The 19,390-nt window shown below is 40.5% G+C and overlaps 2 protein-coding genes across 4 annotated transcripts; one reads left to right on the top strand and one right to left on the bottom strand.

The window, feature by feature from the left end:
* Positions 1–1,312: 1,312 nt before the first annotated feature.
* Positions 1,313–12,704, bottom strand: ushbp1 (Usher syndrome 1C binding protein 1). The gene is made up of 14 exons (XM_084356104.1): positions 12,530–12,704; positions 11,565–11,788; positions 11,225–11,361; positions 10,811–10,974; positions 9,961–10,125; positions 9,348–9,595; positions 8,909–9,049; positions 8,634–8,722; positions 8,364–8,499; positions 7,900–8,134; positions 6,280–6,438; positions 4,838–4,929; positions 3,782–3,904; positions 1,313–3,667 (listed from the first exon to the last, which is right to left on the bottom strand). Exons 1-14 carry the CDS (start codon positions 12,533–12,535, stop codon positions 3,502–3,504), a joined length of 2,085 nt encoding a protein of 694 aa, XP_084212230.1. The 5' UTR covers positions 12,536–12,704; the 3' UTR covers positions 1,313–3,501.
* Positions 12,705–13,833: 1,129 nt separating this feature from the next.
* babam1 (BRISC and BRCA1 A complex member 1) lies at positions 13,834–17,658 on the top strand. Of its 3 annotated transcripts, none has more exons than XM_084354045.1 (9): positions 13,834–13,958; positions 14,602–15,050; positions 15,135–15,193; positions 15,280–15,400; positions 15,535–15,613; positions 15,731–15,755; positions 15,864–15,993; positions 16,115–16,201; positions 16,623–17,658. In XM_084354045.1, exons 2-9 carry the CDS (start codon positions 14,616–14,618, stop codon positions 16,821–16,823), a joined length of 1,137 nt encoding a protein of 378 aa, XP_084210171.1. In that variant the 5' UTR covers positions 13,834–13,958; positions 14,602–14,615; the 3' UTR covers positions 16,824–17,658. The 3 variants fall into 3 exon arrangements, with proteins under 3 accessions (XP_084210171.1, XP_084210173.1, XP_084210172.1); XM_084354047.1 differs by having other exon boundaries at positions 15,864–15,987; XM_084354046.1 differs by having other exon boundaries at positions 14,605–15,050.
* Positions 17,659–19,390: the final 1,732 nt, after the last annotated feature.

Below are 19,390 nucleotides of genomic sequence, written 5' to 3' on the forward strand. Positions count from 1 at the left end.
TTTAATTTCGTCCGAACAACGCCAAATGACACCAAAGTTATCTGGGTGAGTAAATGACCATATATTTTGCCAGAAATAAGGTCCAGGTTGTAAAAAACGGTAGTTATCCTTTAAGGTACTTGTACTTTATTTACTTTATTTTATTTCCATGTTACCTTTTCTTCTACTGTTCTACATTTTAGAGGCAAATATTATCTATTATAATATATAATAGAACTACTTACGTTTACGTTTTACATTGGTCGGTATTAATTAACAATCTTACATTGTAGTATATGTTACTAATCAGGTCCCTTTCTCTGCAGGATGAGTACATTTACTTTGATGATTTAAGTCTATTTTGCTGGTAATACTTCTGTACTTTTACTGAAGTAAGACATGTAATGCAGGACTTATAACAGGTATTTTTCATTGTTGCATTGGTGCATTACTTAAATAAGGGCTAAATACTTCCTCTGTCATTGTATAGTGTTGTATGACTGATAAAAACACCTCTCTCTTTCAGTGGGACATTTCGTCATAATGCGGCCTCTTTGATACAAGAGTCACTCAGAGGTTACAACGATCATGTCGTCGAAAAAACCTTTGATGAACTGAGAAGCTTAACATAGGTCGTAGAGAGAGCGAACACAAAATGGAACGATAATTGTATCATCTGCTCTAATGGCAGCTATTACAACAATAGTGATGGTGACCTGGAGGTGCGGGGGGAGCGGCGAGGACGGGCCCTCCACGCTGACCTCTGCTCGGGAAAGGGCAAGCTCAGGCAAGAGTCAGGGCGTCAGGGGGCTCGCCACCTCGTCTGGCACTCTGAACTCTCCATTCACAGCCTAACACAACAGCCAGGCATCACTGTGACCCTGTGGGTGTGGCACTCAACCTTTGCCTTAACCTCCTGACCGCCGGTCACAGCTGCAGCTGACCGGCTCGGGTAGGTCAGGGCACGGGGTCGGCTGGAGGGGGGGGGGAGGGATGGAGATGATTGAGAGATGAGGGAGGATGGAGGGAGAGGAAATGGAGGGATGAGTGAGAGGTAAAGACTGAAGGAGGAGATGAGCAAGATGGGTTTTTAAAGGGCTGATACACCCAAATTACAGAAAATCCAATGTTCTCAATTATCTCAGATACTTGTGTTATATTCATGCCCGTATATCTCAATTTTGTGATTTCTATTTCCACGTCCAATACAGTCAATGTGAAAGGGATTTTTTTAATCTGTGGTGATCACAGAATATAAAGTATAAGGCTGGTATTATTTTATATTTTTCGCATTGGCAACAAATCCATGAAATGACCAGAACCAAAAATGTGCTCATGTCTATATACTTTATCTTTTAATATTTATTTTTTTATTGGTTTTACAAATCTGGCAACAACAACATGCGACAGTGGCACAAATACAACATAATGTAAAACAAAAAGTTTTTATATCTATACATATACAGTCTTATTTCCAATTATAATATATTTAGTAAATACAGGTGTTTTATTATTATTGTTGAGTCAGTGTCAGTTATGGCTGAAGACTACAAGTTTGAAATTGAAAAAAAAAAGAGGAGGTGTGGTTAGAAAGAAGAGAGGTCCCTCCACCTCTGCAGCACGCTCCTCATCTCCCCTTGAAGTCAGCGACTCAATGCTACATTAGCCACTAATAGCATTACCCTTGGATCTAATGAGGGAAATCTGGATCTAGCGCCGGGGGCAGAGCCCTGAACATTCCTATAAAAGCTGCTCAGACTTCCACTGGTCGAGGTTTTGCACTCTGCTAACTTCAATGGGAATAAGATGATGTAATGGTACAGCTCTTCTAGACTTTCCAAATGTCGTCAGACTGATTGGCTGAAACTATGACAGTGAAAATGAGTCATTTCACAGAGCTGTGATGCTCAGAAACATGTATCTTCTGTTTTACCAGCGTTTTCTAATAGGGAAGCTTAATCAAAAAAGTATTTTTGGGTCCACGAGCATCACATGATGTTTTAATGACACAGTTTGGCCACTATGTCAAATTGGCTTCAAAGCCCAGCACTTTGGGGCTTGACGCTCCAAAAAATGTATCCACCGTTTTACAGACACTTCTTTCACATTGTAAGCCTATGGAAAAAGTCTTTTGGGGCTGCAGTGCATCATGTGACGATGTAATTACACTGTTTGGCCACTTCGAAAACTGGCAGCCTGGCGCTCTTCCTAGGGGCTTGCCATCAACCCAATGTTTACTTTCATCCACCATGCTCCAGATGAATGCACAGTAACACACCTACATCTAATTCCTGACGGTCGAGCTGCATCATGGGTAATGTAGGCATGAGGTTTTGAGAAGGAAGAAGAATACATGTAATATAAAAATTGGTTGTGGTTCTGTTGCATCAACTTTTTAATTTAACCCTTCATTGTGAGTCCAACGATGCTATACAAATGCAATAATTACTCACTGGAGACCTCTTTGACTAAAATCAAATATCAAGACATTACTCTATTCCTATAGGGATCAGCTTTCTACCAGTTTCTTGTTAAAGCTTGTTGCTGGCTATAAGCAAAAAGTACATCACAGCACAGTTTGGAGTATCAAATCATGTAATGTCTTAATGTCATTGTCCAAGAAAGGGACATGAGCATGTGGTGCCTTCAGGTTGCCACAGAGCCTTCAACATGCTTGTTGGCTGATTAATACTGTCTGACCTTCCTATCCTGTCTGTGACTCTCAGCACCAGTACTTTTATTTTTATTTTTTGTAACTGAACTTTGTATCAGATCACCTTTGGAGCACGTTTGATTAAGAGAAGTGGAAATAGTGAAAGACAGAGAGATGAAAACGGAGAGAACTATGAAAGTGCGAAGAAGACAAAAGGGCTGGCCGTACATATTGTGTGCACATCATGTGTGCCATTGTCCATCAGCCCCCATCCCCCTTCGCGGAGCATTGTCATGACAGCTCGGCCGGCCGGGAGTGGCTTCATATAGTCGGCTTGGACGGGAAAAAGGACATGTGCGCCCCCGAGGTCAGTCCCGAGGTCCTCAGTGGGGTCAGTCCTTGAGTCAGCCTTTGCACATTCATGACTGCATGACAGCTGTTTCTCTGAAATAAGGCATGTGTCTTGTGATGTGTGACTCCTGTTAGACAAGTTAAGCTCTGGAATTCAGTTTATTGGTGACTCTCACAAGGGTTGGAAAGACTGAACTGTGAGTGATTTCCATGTTCGACTGCCCTACATACTCTATATTTACCCCTTAAGAGTAAATGATGCCTGAATCTGTAGATCTTGACAGAACAAATGGATGAAAAGGTTCATAACTCTTTAGAAGATAGAAAACTAGGTTAAAATATGACTTCTAAACACATCTTAATAAAAAGACCAACCAGCTGTGCTGCTGTGTTATGAGGCTTCTGTTTGCTACAATAACTTCATAAATTATAAAAAATACACGTGGCATGAGAGAGCTGAATTCAGCAGGATGCTGCAGTTGAAGTGGATTGAGTTGACTGATTCTCTGGCTGAAGTATCACAGGACAGTCTCTTCCCTCCTCCACTCTGATGCCTCCCCTGCAGCTTTCGGCGCTCCACTCTGTTGGTGGTGACTCTCCGTCATGGCTGCCACTTTCTGCTCCAGCCTCCACACCTGCTCTCGGTACTTCCTGCGAATCTGCCGGTACGAACTCAAGGCTTTACTGTAATGGAAGAGGAGAGGATTTACTGCACGTCACAATGACACTACAGAGCTACTACTTTTGAGCTTTAGATGATAATGAACAAAGACATAATGCCTTTCTTGCGATACTTACCTGTGAGCTTGCGTGAGCCGAGCAATCTGCTCTCCGTTGTCCCTCCTGTGTGGGCTGTTGTCTGTCAGAGCTGTGTTTAGTGAGTCATGGACTAAAGCCAGTCGCTTCTTCAGAGCTTGTTCCCTGAGAACAATAGTGAGATCAGATGAAACACAGTGGTAGACAAAGTATTCAGGTCCTTTACTTACCACACTGTCAAAATACTCTATTACAAGTAAAAGTCTTGCATTGAAATATGTACTTAAGTTAAGGTATTATCAGGAAAATGTACTTAAAGTGTTTAAAATTAAAGTACTCAATGCAAAAACATGTCCTCTGCGGCTGTTATACTTTTGTATATTATATTATTATTATTACTCATGCATTAAAATAAAAGCAGGATTTTACTGTAGTAGCTGGTTGAAGTAAAGCTAGATTTTAATTAATATGTATTGCAACTAATGATTTTCTCTTTATGGATCAAACAGCTGAATATTTTCTCTAATATGGATCGAGTGTTTGATGATTCCTGTCAGGGTTCATACGAATCTAAAGATTGTAAAGTCTCTAGACTAGAGACTCGGAGATTACTTTCTGATGTTTTTCCTTTATTTAAGAGTGGATGTGATGTAAAGTGTGAATGGCTGTGCTTTATTTGAAATATTCGCTGTGCGAGGTCAGAGGAGACAAAGGATGCTCTCTGAAGCAGCTGTTTGAAAGAACTGCAAGCCTTTAATGTCCATAGTCTGCATTTGTGCTGATAGTGTTCCTAAGCAACAGATAAAACCAGGCAACAGACGTCTGAATGATTCATTTCTTGCACATCTCATCAGGAACCTTTATATATCTGTGAGAATTTAGATGTCTCCATTTAAACTCACTGCACCAATTTACCAGGTGTCCTTGTAAAGACACTTTTATTGAATATTATATATAATCTGCTTAATAGGTGCTTTTATTGAGAGTATTTTACAGTACGACATGTAAGCAAGTAACATGTTTTTTTTCATGCGTGGGCCAGACAGAATCAGCCTCCTGCAGTGTCAGTGTTTAAAAAACAGAGCAACAGTGTCTCACCTCTGCAGGACGGCCTGCAGCTCTTTCAGGATGGGTCGGGTCCGAGCGATGTCGCCATCAGCACCCAGTTTAGCTGCACTTTCACAGAGCCTCTGAAACAAAAAATTAAAAAGGGATTATCTTTAAAGCTCAAACACCCCATTCAGTTCTGTATTAATGAACATGGTATACACAGTTATTCAAAGCCTCTGCTTCTATTCCCAGGTAGAAGGAGATGAAAGAGCAGGAGGGAGAGGAAAGTATGGTATCTGTTTCTTTTAGCTCAAACGTGGCGTCATGTGATCTCCTGCTTTAGTACACTTTAACTAAAAATACTCATGGGACCAACAGAGAATAACAGATGAGCATTTAATATCCCTGAAATTCACATTCTGGACACCATAACTATCTCTGTGACAAATTGGTCTCATTTTCACACATGGACCATACACAGTGCAGCCATATACCAGGTTTTGACCTGGTCTTGTTCAGCTTGTGACCGTCTAACATGTCGCTCATTAAAGGTAAACCGACCCGTCCTACAATCCCAGCTGCAGATTTTGACGAGTTGGGAATGAAGCTAAAAAATCAACTTTTCTTACAAATAGGACCTTTAACTGAAGAATGATTCTAACTTTTACAGATTGCTTCATTTGAATAAGCTTAAGAGGACTGAAGGGGTTAAAGTATCCTATATATAAGCATATAAAAAAGAAAAGATTAAAGAAGTTCATCCAAAATTATTTAATTAATTTTTTTCAACCGTTTTTTAACATTTTAAAGCAAGTCCCCATTTACTTCTAATTGTTTTTTTTATTTCCCATCTTGATCATCACTTGCGATTCTACACATTTGTCTCTCTTGGTGGACCTGCTGATCTAAAGGTTGGGAGAGGACAGTGCAGAAAACAATATAATTACTCACGCTGTAAGTAGAAGCCGTGTTATTTTGTTTGAAAAAGTTAACAGGATAAAGTCTGTAAAATCAAACAAAGGGATGTTTGGTCTGACCATGTGCAGCCAGATACAATCTAAGTTCCTTTAAACCATTTAACAGAACTATCGAGGAAGAAAAGAAACCAATTTTTGAGGACATTTGAACCCTTAAGGCACAAGAGTCTGTGCAGCCATGTCTCTGATGCCCTGTGTCTGCAGTCATAGCTAATATGTGAAGCTGATGTTCAGTTCTCTCTCATCTGACAGTGACGGAGGTGTGCGGTGCGGTATGAATCTGTGCTGCGGCAACAGGACAGCCCAGCAGAAGACCTTGTAGAACCGAAATATCCCTCTTGGCCTGGAGGGATTCTGCTTTGGTAGATGTGTGATTTCCCATGTGGGACACCCAGATTTGAATCGGGTCTGCCACAATAGACCAACGTCCTGCTCCCTCTTGCTCGTTTCACCTTGACTTATTAGAAAATTAAAAAGAAAAGTCTCCGTTGCTGCTGATGGAGTCTGTCCTACCTGTTGTTCGGTCTTACAGTCCTCCAGCTCTTCTCTGAGGCTTTCTGGAACGAAAGCTCCAGCTGCCTCCTGGGCCTTCTGGGCCATTAAACTCCACTCCAGACACCGCAGCTCCTTCTCCTTGAGGCGGATTAGAGCTCGCAGATCTGACATCTCCTCCTGAACATAAAGAGTTAAACCATAAATCACTGTATTTAAAGAGTTTATCACACAAACAGCATAAGTAAAGTTAAAATATGTCATGAAATGTCTTCCATCACAGCTTTTGCAGGTTTTAACTCCACTTGCTGCTGCTGTGGGACGTTAAAGGCGGATTTCCAACTTCGGTGATTTAGCGAGCTTAGCACAAAGACTGGGAGCAGGAGGAAACAGCTTGGTCTAAAGGTAACAAAGTATATCAACCAGCACCCTTAAAGCTTAAAGCTAATTAACATGGCATTTCTAGCTTGTTTAATTAAAAGCAAGTTTTTTTTAAACATGGAGTTATATGCAAGATTGTTTCTATCAAGACGAAGCATTTCCTGGCTGCTAATCTCATGATGGCTACAGGAAAATTGTATTTTTCTTTTAAAAATTTGGGGGAATTTTCCCTTTTATTGGATGAGACAGTAAAGAAGCAGAAAGGAAACAAGGGGATGGAAAAAAACAAACAATTTGACAATCAGGACTGACAAGATCCAACATGTCAGTTAGTGAGCTTTAGAGGTGCTGGTTGTTTGTTTTGTTATCTTAAAATAGAGCCATGCACTGGAAAAAATCACTTCAAAAACAAGTAAAAACGCAATGAATACCTAATACACAAAAACAATCTGCCAATGGAACAAGTAAGAAAAGTCTTTATGACGTCCGGAAACTATCTCACTGAAATCGGGGCGGTGTAATGAGATATTTTATTTTTTCAGGGTTTTCCCTTAAAAAGTGATGGGGATCAACCAGCAGTGTCTCATACACAGTGTTGTAAAAAGTACCCAAAAGTCATACTTGAGTAAAAGTAAAAATATGGTTGTTAAAATATTACTTTGAGTCAGTGTTATGAATAGTACTGGAGTATATTAGATGTACGATAGTATGAACAGTCACTTTTTGGCAATAAATTATCGCCCTGGCTGATTATCCAATATTGTTATTTGATATTCAGCATTTTTCTGATTATCAGAATCATTCTTTTTCCCCTGACTGCTGATGAAATGCATTTTAATTTTAAGATGCACTACTTTGATCTTTTGAATTAAATCTGCAAAGTAACTCGTAAGTAAAGTTGTCAAATAAATATAGTGAGGTAAAAAGTACAGTATTTCCCCCAACATGTAGTGGAGGTCCAAAGAAGCAAAAAATGGAAATACTCAGTACAAGTACTACATTTGTACTTTGTCAACCGTTATGCTGCACAGTACTTGAGTAGAAGTACGTAGTTACATTCCATCAGTGCTCATACATGTACATATACATATAAACTCCAAACACTGTGTTTTGGCATAGTGAGCTAAGTGAAAAGTTACGTAGTATATAAAAAAAATCACCAAAAACAACTTTACATTTGAACAAAAGACACTTTTATCTCATGATCTCTTTGTGTAGGAGGATAAAGCTGCTTTTTAAATTAGGACCCTCGACTCTTACCCTGACAGAGATGAGTTCATGGAAGAGGGAGGCTTTCTCTTTCTTGGTATCTGAAGGTTTGGTGTTATCTTTAGTCACATGTCCTCCTCTTGATCCAGCCTGGTGACCAGTTTCTGGGCTCATTTTGCCCTCAGCTCCTGTGCTCTGCTTAGGTAGACAAAGGGCCGCCCGGTCACTCTTCAGCCGCTCAATTTTCTGACGGAGAACAGCCTCTCGCTCCACCGGCTCAGGTGTCCTGTGGGGTTACAGACACACTTCACTGAATCATCCCTGATAGCTTTTGAAACATTTAGTCAATATCGATCTATAGTGGTGGGGCAGGATGATGTATGCAATATGTATGAACTTTCATCTTTTCTATTTTTACTTTCAGTCTGACGTACAGCCGTCACTGACACATGTTTTCCTTTCCACCCATTCCTCTGACTGTGCCTGAATGTACAAAGAGTGCTTTAAAGTATCACCTCTGCCCCGGGTGACTGTGTCTTTCCGTCTCCTCTGTGACCCCTGCTGTTGAGAAGGAGGTGGACAGCTCTTCATCTCCCATGTTCCTGAGCGGGGCTGATGAACTGTCGGGCTGCTGCCTGTCACCGACCGCCTCTGATTAGAGGAGAAACTGTGAGCCCTCCTGTGTATTTGTGTGTGTGTGAATGGCATGCATGCCAACAGTATACGTATGTGAGGGGATGCGTGCACTGAGTTGTAAGTATTATTAAAACATGGTATTCAAACACCTGCTGAGTCTGTCTGCAGAGGAATGCTTTGCTGCTTCTTGGCGTCATAAAGTGACAGCAGCTCGCTGTAGGCCTCCTCACAGTCCTCGCTGTCAATCACAACCACAAAGACAAAATATGACCTCACTGGAGGAGAAGAACCTAAATTAATACTGTTAGACTGCTGACGTGTGCACATGGAATATTTAGACACGCGTCAAAGGACGTTTCGGATGCAGAATATGTGTGCAGACAGGCCTTTGTACTGTGTGTCAGGTGTGTTTTAGTGTGTGTACCAGTATCTAAGAGCCATCTGAAGAGCAGAGCAGTCAGCCTCGAGTCTGTTCAGTGTAAGACTGATCTGTTCAGACTCTCCCTTCTTTCGCTCCAGAGCTGCAGTCAGACGTTCATTTTTGGCCCTCAGCCTTTCAATGCACCTGAGATCATAAGGGAGAGGGCGAGGAGAGTTACAGACATAATGTGCAACATCTCCACAGTAAAACGACTAGACCTTTGTTGAGTTGTTTCTTTACATTATTTTAAATGTTGCCAACAGTTTTTTTGTATAAATGGAATAAAATCAGTCACTGTATCTGAGGAAAATTACCTACAGGAGAAGTCAAGAAAAATAAAATTATTAAAGATGTGTAATGACTGATGAAGGTTACTTAACCAAAACATGGCTATTCAATAAGTGTAATGTAAGCGTCGACAGAGACCGCTCCCCAGACTCACCTGTTCAGTCGCTCTGTCTCAGACTCCAGGCTGATGGGGCTGGGACAAGGACTGCATGAGTTAACAGATCCCAGAGGAGAACCATCAGCACCCACAGACAGAGGTGTTATAGCTCTGGCTGTTCGTCTGTGGAGTAAAGGTGAGCCAGGGAAAGGAGGAGAGGCCCAGTCTGGACTGAGAGCTCCAGAGGTGGACCGATAGGAGGGAGAGCGACTGCCAGACCTCCAGCCTTTATGGAGACCAACCAGCTGAAGGAAGAGATAAGAGGAGTTATGTTTCATCTTGTCTGGGACGTGTTGAATTACCACATTTTTGTGATATTCAGCCTTCTAAATAAATGGTGTTCATTTCAGCTAACAAAGTAGAAGCTTGAGTTGATCCTGGTCCGATATCATACAGAATTAACCACATTTGTTTGAATTTCCAACATCACCATGTCTCAAATCTCTGAGCCGCCAACAAGTCGGTCAAACTGAATTAGTACCTAATTCTACATTAAATGTTGTCAGCAAGACATCTCAAGGCTTTTTCTTCTGAAAATGTGCTCACACATCTTGAAACAATTAATGTTTTTGGCACTTTTATACATAACTGATAACTGAGCCTTTCCCACCTTGTTCTTCTCCTCTTCCAGCTGGCTGATGGTGCTTTGTTCCTCCGTGCTGCTTCTGAGGGCAGAATCACACTTCTCCAGATCCAGGCTGTCCTCCTGATACTGGTCCTTCGGCAGGCCTGATGGGCATGAAATCCCAAACTCTCGTTCCATGTCCTCCAATATCTGCAACCAGAGAGCCAAAATTACCAATGGGAGTCTAAAGATAGCCTGAACAATGACAAATTTTAGTCCTCAATGGATTCATTAAAACTCAGACAGACACAGCAATGCTTAACCTCTACATGACATTTTGGGGGATTTATAGTATTTTAGTCAGGAGTAGATAAAACAGAGTTAGTACAGCTTTGTATGTGTTTGATCCTTGTTTTGTTTTTAGTTTTAGTTTTCATTTAAGTTTACTGTCAGTTAGTTTCCAGAGTGGGTTTGCACATTTCAGTTTAGTTTTTTATTGTTTAAAAAGATGTTAACACTTTGTGAAGGCAGCTGACTCACAGTCATGGAGACATCTGAGTCTCACTGTGCACCAATGCCTCCTCGTACCAAACTGACAAGAACTACATTTTTATTTTATTTGAAGTTATTTTATTTTTTAAGTACACAGTGTTGTTAGTTTTTATTTTCATCTCAAGTAACTGAAATGTTTTTTCCATCTAGTTTTTAGATAAGTTTCAGTTAACTCTAATAAACTTGATTAAAACTAAAGATTGCACAGATCTAGATGATTTAGCTAAATGTTATGTCAGTAAATTGCACCCTAACATTAGTTTTCCTTGGAATTTGCAGCTGTAATAACAAACATTTAAACACATCAATTTTTTTTTTTTTTTTACATATATAGTTTTAATACCTGAGTGGCCTTAACCCAGCTCTCCTGAGCTGCTCTCAGATGCTCTTGGTGCTTGTCCCGGTCAGAAGCTGTGATCGGGCGGGCCCAGGACCTTTTACAGCTGATGGAGTCCTCCACTGATGATAAAACCTCCTGGAGTTTAGTCCACATTACACCACCACCCCCTAGTGGGAGAAAAATATAGCCGCAGTTTATCATATTAGATGAAGTGAGAGGCAGTTTTATATTCAACCTAGAATAGCCTCAATATAACAGAAACATGGATCTTGCTTGCTTCTGTCTTGCAGTCTTTTACAGACTACAGTAAAATAATACATCATTTGCTCTTTTGGACTCAAAATTGATCACCTATAATACAAGTGCACAGCATCCAAAAGACATGTTCTGATGAATAAAGACAAAGTTATGCTCAACCCCGGCCAGTCAGTGACGGTTTCGATGTGGCAGCAGAGGCTGTGTTCCTCTCTGGGCTGCTTCTCGCCAGCCGGTGGGACAGCAGGTCTGGGACCAGAGGCCTCGATGGTCCTGGTGGTCTAAGATCTCCTGGTTCACTGCAGAACACACAGCATTCATATGTTTCTTCATTTGTGTTTATTCTGAGACAAACTATAAGCAGAGCAATATATAATGTATATTGATTTAAAATATGTAAGAACAAACAGCAAACATGGTTTCATCAAAATGTTAATTTGGAGTGAACCTGAATCCATTCATTCAGATCCATTTCGTGGCTCATGTTATTTACTGATGCTACCTCGGTGCCTTTAATGAGCCCATCTTCTTGTTCAGTTCAGCGATGATGTTGAGCAGCGTGCCCACCTCAGCTTCACACTGAGCCAGTTCTGCTGGTGAAGGCTCGAGGTTTGATGTGGGGTCAGACCCCTCAGGGTCGAGGGTCAGATGGTCAATCGGTGTCATCACCTCCCTGTAACACTCTGATCCAGTATCCAGACTGTCACATCTGACCAGGCTGAAATCCTGCAGACACACAGCATTCATTTTCATTGTGTTTGCTGTATGTAAAGAGTTGTTTTTCCTTCAGCTCTACACATACAAGTGTACCAATACACACACATTCATCCAATAAAGAGTGGCTCTTGATTGTAATTGAGCAAACTATCCCTCAGTATTTATTCACATCTATACACAACACAGAATCTGATATGCTCTTGAACCAGACATTGTTGCTGCGGCTATTGTTTTAAGCAGCGGAAAAGGAGGAAACTAAAACATCCTGAGATCCAACTTCCTGCCCAGCAAATATTTGTGGACCAAACCATCTTTTGTTTTCCACAAAGAATGTCGGCTAAATGCCTAAAACATCGGATCAGTGCTTCTATTCTGCCATGAACTACATGTGATCCCTCTATGAAAGATGCCAAAATGACAATGAATGGAACACCTATATATTGATTGTGTGAATTCTAACATTGGACAAACCAAAGCTGGAGACATATTTTGGATTCTTGACCCCGTAATACATTTACTATACCCACCAATTTCTAGACAGACATGCAGAAAGGCTATTTAATCCAAGCATGCACTGAGCAAAAAGCAAAGAAAAACATTTGGTCACCATAGAAACACTCATATTTACATATTATAATGTATCTGTATGTATAATAAACAAATACTTATACATTTGCCCAATTTGCCTAGTAAACATATGATAAGTGACATATTTTCAAGGCAAACATTGAAACATTCATTATAGCTTACCTCCATAGTTCTTGATCCTGACGTCTGCAGCAGTGATTTAGTTCCTCTTGTGGCTGTTCACTGCCTGAAATTAAACATTTGACTGAAACGAAAGAATGTTTTCGTCAGTCCGGTTATTTTGTTGTGCTATATTTTCCAATAGTTCGTCAGTCACTGCTGCAAGCAGCCCTCTGCATGTCTGCCAAACAGTGTTTAGTGTGATGAATGAAGTAAGTGGAAAACACTCAGAAAGTCATCCCCACCCATTCCCCGTCACTTTGAGTCCTTTCCTGTTTTGTCCACAGTTAGCTTCCATGCCTTTCTAATAGTAGAATATCTCTAAAATAAGCTCTGGATACACACTGTAGCTGCTCTGTTAGCATGCACAAAGATGTTATGTAATAAGACGATCAATTTTCACTATGCCCCTGACTTAATACACAGTTTAAAGGATGTTTATTTCTATCTCTCTGTTTAAGACAATTTCTGCTGTATTAATTTGCCTTTTGTGAAAGTTTTAAGCCAACGAGCTGGCTGTACCAGACTCTTCAGAATGGAGCTTGGTGCCCTTTTAATGTTGGGATGTGTTTTTCTTTTTGATCTTGTGCTACAACCTTCCATATTTTTTCATCTTGGTGATAGTCTCTGTTTACTGAGCAATAAAAATGGATGAAAGCGATCTATTTTCTATTTATGTATTTATTTAAAGATAAAATAAGATAAGATTAAAAAGACTTAATTAATCCCTCAGCAGGGAAATCCACGTTACAACTGCGTAAGAGTCATAGGCAGAAGGAAAAGAACAACAGTGACTGAGTCATAGATAAAGATATAAAAGCGGAACAAAGCAATAATACAATAACATAAAATAGAATAATATAAGGATGAAGTGAAAAAAGATAATAATTATAATAACAACAACAATAATAATAATAATAATAATAATAATAATAATAATATATACACTATACACTGTTTGCTTATTACTTACAGATATGACCAGGAGGAAAATTGCACATGATAATAATTGCACTAATAGTTGTAATACAAACATGGTGTATAGCAAATGTACTTCAGAAAAGTATATGAAAATAAATAAAAATTGCCTGGAGACAATCTGATTGCACAGGACACAAGAACTAATTGGAAAAGGAAAGGAATGATGCGCAGTAGGATACACAGTATGCCTTAAAGTAGTACTTTTAAGACTATAATAATCACTGTAACTAGATGGTTGCGATTGAGGAAGGAATAAAGATGCCGGAAGTGTAAGTTTCCTCATAAACTTCATTACCCATAATGCTCCGATCCTCGCTTTTCCGGATTCGATCATTTCCGGTAAGGAAGTTGTCCGATCAAAACAAATGTTAAGTCGCCGCTGAAATATTTCTGCAACTTTCAATGAGTTTCATTTTATTTGAATCCTAGAATTTCCGCAGTCACCTACCAGGTCAGTCTACATGAGCACCTTAACTTTAAATACGTTACGAGTCGTCTGCTTTGCTTTAATGTATCTTAAAGCTAATGCTAACAGCTCTCGTTGCTACTGCTCTGTCATCAAACAGAGCAGCCCCTCTGTGTTAGCCACATGAACTCACTGTCTGCCTGTGTGGACGCTTTTATAGAAGCGTTTATATCTAAGCCATCCTTTCTGTGAAGCTAAAACACTTGAGTTCTGTTGTTAAAGTTAGCCTCACACTGCACTCTGCGTTCATACGGACATAACCGCAGCTTTATTAGGTACCTTTGTGTATTGTGTATGGGCGTTGAAGTGTAAATACGATTATAAAGTTAGTATAGATGACTGGGGTGGACAGGTGTAATTCTGAGCATCGTGTAGCTGTCTTGTTGGATCTGGGTTGATATGTTAAGGAAGCTCTTGTTTAGATTTTTAGGGTTTATAGACAGTTGTCCAGCTGGTGTTTTTGAGAAATTACAGTGGAGAGTCAACTTGAAGAGTTCAAATTGTATTTACATTTTTATCACATGGTCCAAGCCATATGTAAATGGAGAGGACATTTTTGGTTAAAAGTCTGGTTAAAGCAGTGTCTCTTCATGCTGATTTGCCACACTCATCATCTCCTCCTCTTTAGCAGCTTGTGTATCCATGGAGACGCCAGAGCCAGGCCCTGCAGATGGAGAGGAGCGTCTGGTGGAGCTACGACCTCGGACCCGCTCCAACCCTGAGGGCGCTGAAGACCGTCGCAGCAGCACAGGCAGCCTCGGTGGAAACAGCAACCCCAACATATCTCAGCCCGCCGTGGGAAGTCGAGTTGAAGGGGAGGGCGAAGCTTCAACCAGCGACAGTCCTCCGAGTTCCACCACCACAACCGTCTCAGCAGCTGCAGCTCAGACCGTAGCCCCCGCTGCAGTAGTGACAGCGGCGGCTGCAGCCGGTGCCACGGTGCCACTATCCACTGCTGCTGTTGCAGCCAAAGAGAGGCCGAAGCCCACACAGCAGCAGCCCGCATTGACAACACCTGTGCCTCCACCAGCAGAATACCAGCTCAGAGTTCCTCGTGTCAACTGTCCAGAGAAAGTGGTAGGACCACAGTGCAGTTGTTATTTGGAAGACTTAGTTTCACCATAAGGCTTTTACTACCTAACGTTGTCTTCTTCATGGCAGATCATCTGCTTAGACCTTTCTGAAGAGATGTCTTTGTCAAAGTTGGAGTCTTTTAATGGGTAAGCTGGAGCAAAGTAAACTTTTATAACCCGGTGCTAATGTTTCATTTGTCACCACATCCTAATTTGACTGTTTCTCCATTTAGGTCCAAAACGAATGCCCTGAATATATGCCAGAAGATGATTGAGATGTTCGTCAGAACGAAACACAGGATTGACAAACGCCATGAGTTTGCGCTGGTAGTGGTCAATGATGACGCTCTGTGGGTGAGTACACAAATGTTTTAATCTGTTCCAGATGTTACATACTGTGCCTAAGCATTACATCTGTGCAACATGCCTCCTGTTTTTCCTGAATATTGTCTTCTTCCTTCTCTTATGTATGTGTGTATGTGCCTCAGTTATCAGGCTTCACCTCTGATCCCAGGGAGCTGTGCAGCTGTCTGTATGACCTTGAGACCAACATGTGCGACTCTTTCAGTATCCTTTAATTCAAAACTAACTCTTAAATAAAGATAAATGTCCTACTGTGGAGTGATACCTAGTGTATTAAAGAAATTCTAGTTATGAATTTTTAGTCTTAACTGTCCTGTGCAGACCTGGAAGATCTTCTTAATGTGATGTAAGTTATGTCTGATTATAAACATTTTTGGTTTGTTAAAATACACGAAACGTTGACGTCGAATGTGTTTACTGAAGGTCATCTCTTCTTCCTCTGTTGTCTTTGTAGTCGACAGAAGATCGAGCTGCCATTGATGGAAAATGTTCAGACCATCCCTCCTCCGTATGTGGTACGGACGGTGCTCATCTACAGCCGTCACGCAGGACAGCTTCAGTTCAACCCTTCTGAGGCTGTAAGTGTAAGTATGAGACCTGCTGAGATGTCCTGCTTCCAGTCTTATTATGTAATGTGCTGCTTTGAGGAGTACACTGACTTTACATTGAATTCAAAGTCTTGCTTGTTTGTGTGTCCTGCCACAGAAAATGCTGCAGTCTCCATATTTTTTCTTTGATGTGGTCTACCTACACAACGGGGTGGAGGAGCAGGGGGATGAGACCAGCTGGAGGGTGAGTGTATAAGCTGATGAAGGGATGATTATTGGTTTTGATTGTGCACTGAGATGTATGTTGTTGTTTGGCTCAATTTTGTTTGGTGTGGTGTATCATTACTAATATGTTGTCTTGAAGCTGCTGTATTCCTGCTCTCCTGTGGTGTGGTAACAAATCTGTCATATCTGACAGAAGCAAGTTTAAATCTTGTATAGCTGAACGATGCTTTCTTTTCTAGTGTTAATAGAAACAGTAAGGTACTTTTCTGTATTAGCAGTGAATTAATTAAGTGATTCTGTCCATCTTACTTAGCTTGATCAGTGCGGAGGGATGTTGTGAAAGCCTATTTAATTATAACAACTTTGTGATAGGAGATGTATAATCTGGATATTTCTCTACTTGTTCCATTTCAACCCTGTGGTATGTTTTCTGTCTCCAGGACAACTACACGTCTTTCTGCAACCTGGACTCAAAGGGCATGTGCTATCGCTTTGAGGTTTCCCTGAGTGGACCCGCCATCGAGCTGCACAACTGCATGGCCAAACTTCTGGCTCACCCTTTACAAAGACCTTTCCAGAGCCATGCGTCTTACAGTCTGCTGGAGGGGGAAGACCCCCAGGACATTGAGGCAACGGTCTAAAATGACTCACAAAGCCCCGTTTCTGTGAAATCACACTGTAGTTCAAGTGTACACACCTTATTACTAAGTTTTTTTCCCTTAACTCCGTAGAGCAATAAGTCTTTGGAAAATGTAGGGAAACGAGACATATTTCTTGTCAGCAGGTTTCTATTAAATCAAGTGTTTTGTCTCCATAAAAGAATGAGTCAATGATTGTTCTGAAATGGGAAGGAAATAAAATGATCTGGTTGTTAGCCGGTTAACTGCTAGAGGTCTCCCGGGGATGAGATGACGAATCCGATGTCAGAGAGTCCAGGAACAGGAAGTAGAGGGACAAGATAATGGAAGAATTTAAAAAAGGATTACACAATAGTTAAAGCACTGGGCTTTGTTTAACTAACTCCCTCATCATTGTTTGTCTCTGTCAAATCTTAGACCACACTGATCTGTCTGTAAGTCTTAAAGGGTAAAATCAGTGCAAACCTGTGGCAGTTTTCCACAGTTGGCCTTCTGAAGCTTTGATGTAATGACCTTTAATGTGACACATCTTCTGTAACATTGCCTTTCCTTTTAGTTGGTAATTGTCACCTTTTGTTGCCTGTTTTTTTGTGGTTTTTTTTAAATGTGTTTTCTATTTTATAAGGTTGTCAATCATTTGTCACTCTTGTATGTTACACAGACAATGAAAGAATGTACAGTAATGTCTCTTTTGACGATGATCTCTGCGGCACTGATGGATGGATTGATTGTGAAAAAGGCCCCTCGTACTGCCAGCCTAGCTGCACTTGAAACACATTGTACAGATGAGCTTTTTGAAGCTGTTTCTGGATATTAAAAAAAGGCATGTTTAATCTTATATTTCATATGTGCTTTCTAGGTTTTTGTCAGGAGATGGCAGCAAATCCCCTCTAGAGATGACTGAACTCAAAGGGTTTGTCAGGGACCTACTGTGCTCCATTACTGGTAGAGAATAGTCTAATTTATTTGAATAGTTTTTAAAATAATTTAAATACAGTTATTTTTAGTCTTAAGTGTGAACTTTGATGGATGTTTAGATGTTTAGCTCACTGTTTCAGCATAAATCTCCAGACACCTCCACTGTCAGTCTTCATAATCAGCAGATAATTCCTGAGGCTACAGACCTATGACAGCGTGATTAAGCAGTTAATGCATCTACCATTGAAAACCTTATCTGTTATCCACCATATATAAATCCAGAGCTGAAGATATATTTTCCCTTCACCCTAAAGGTGTCTGGTCAGTTATCTTAAAGAGGTGTTTTTATCTCAGTCTGTGACTCTTTGGTTTCCTGTTTTCGTTCAGAAGTCAGTCCAGCGTCTGTCCTGACTCCTGATAGTCACTCGTGTTCTGTCACTCTGACATAAATTAGTTCTTTCTCCAGTGAGGACAAATTGTCAGGGAGACAATGGGGAGCAGGAAAACCAAGGCTCAGAGGACCTTTCCCCTTTTGCAAACACTTCCCCAGAAGAGCCGACTGGTCCTCACGTCATCGCTGCAGATAACGGCGCGGAGGGGATCCAGTGCGTCTGGACTGCAGGGAGAATTTGTTATTCCCTCATCCCCGAAGAATGACAGGTCCCTATTGTTTCTTTCACTCCTCCGCTGCCATGACTCCTTTCCGCTAGCTTGGAACAGGATATGGTGGAATTTTTTTGTTTTTTGTTCAGTATTTTCTGCTTTTTACTCCTCACATGGTTTATATTGTTTATCCAGCGTCAGGGGAATATGACCAGTACTGGAGTGGCTATATTTAAATGTGGCACTGGTCATTTTAGATCGCGGTCAGACAGTAGTGGAAAATAACAAAGCACATTTACTGAAGTGCTAGACTTTTGAAGGCTATAGCTACTAATTACTTTTTCAGGTCAATATTTTACATGTAAAACATTTGATTAGCTAAAAAAACTAAATATGACTCATTATTATTGGTTGAAATAGCCAACAGCATGCCTGGACTAACCTGTGAGGGGGCCTCAGCCAAGTTTATTTATACAGCACCATTTGGACACAAGATAATTCAAAGTGCTTTACAGGGTTATAGAAATACAATAAAAAATAAGACATTAAGAACCTTTTAGATTGCCTGTAAAAGATGATAAAAAACAAAAGCAAGCAGATAAATAGTTACAGATTTAGAATAATTATGCATTTAATTATGTAAAAGCCACAGTAGACAGTAATGTTTAAAACCTGATTTAAATTAGCTGAATGTTTTGTCAGACACTGTTTTCAGGTCCCTTTTGCCCCATCCAGCATTGTATTCCCAAGACCCAGAGACCAACCAGAATGTCTGATTACTACCTGAGTCCGTGTGAGCGAAGTAGAAACTAAAATTAAGTCTTAAAAACACACCTTAGATCAAATTGTATGCAAGTCATGCAAATTCTTAAGAAAAAATGCAATTAATCAAACCAACTGACAGTGAACCCGGGCCCTGAGGTAATGAAAGTAGCTAAAATAAGCTTTCTTAAGCACCTTCAATATTAAAATCCTGGTTACATGTTAAGGCATCATTTATAATTCAATATGTATAATAAGTACTTTTGACACAGGGGAAATTTCATAAA

This window comes from Pagrus pagrus (genome assembly GCF_965226575.1).
Source record: "Pagrus pagrus genome assembly, chromosome: 6".
NCBI classification, from domain to species: Eukaryota; Metazoa; Chordata; class Actinopteri; order Spariformes; family Sparidae; genus Pagrus; species Pagrus pagrus.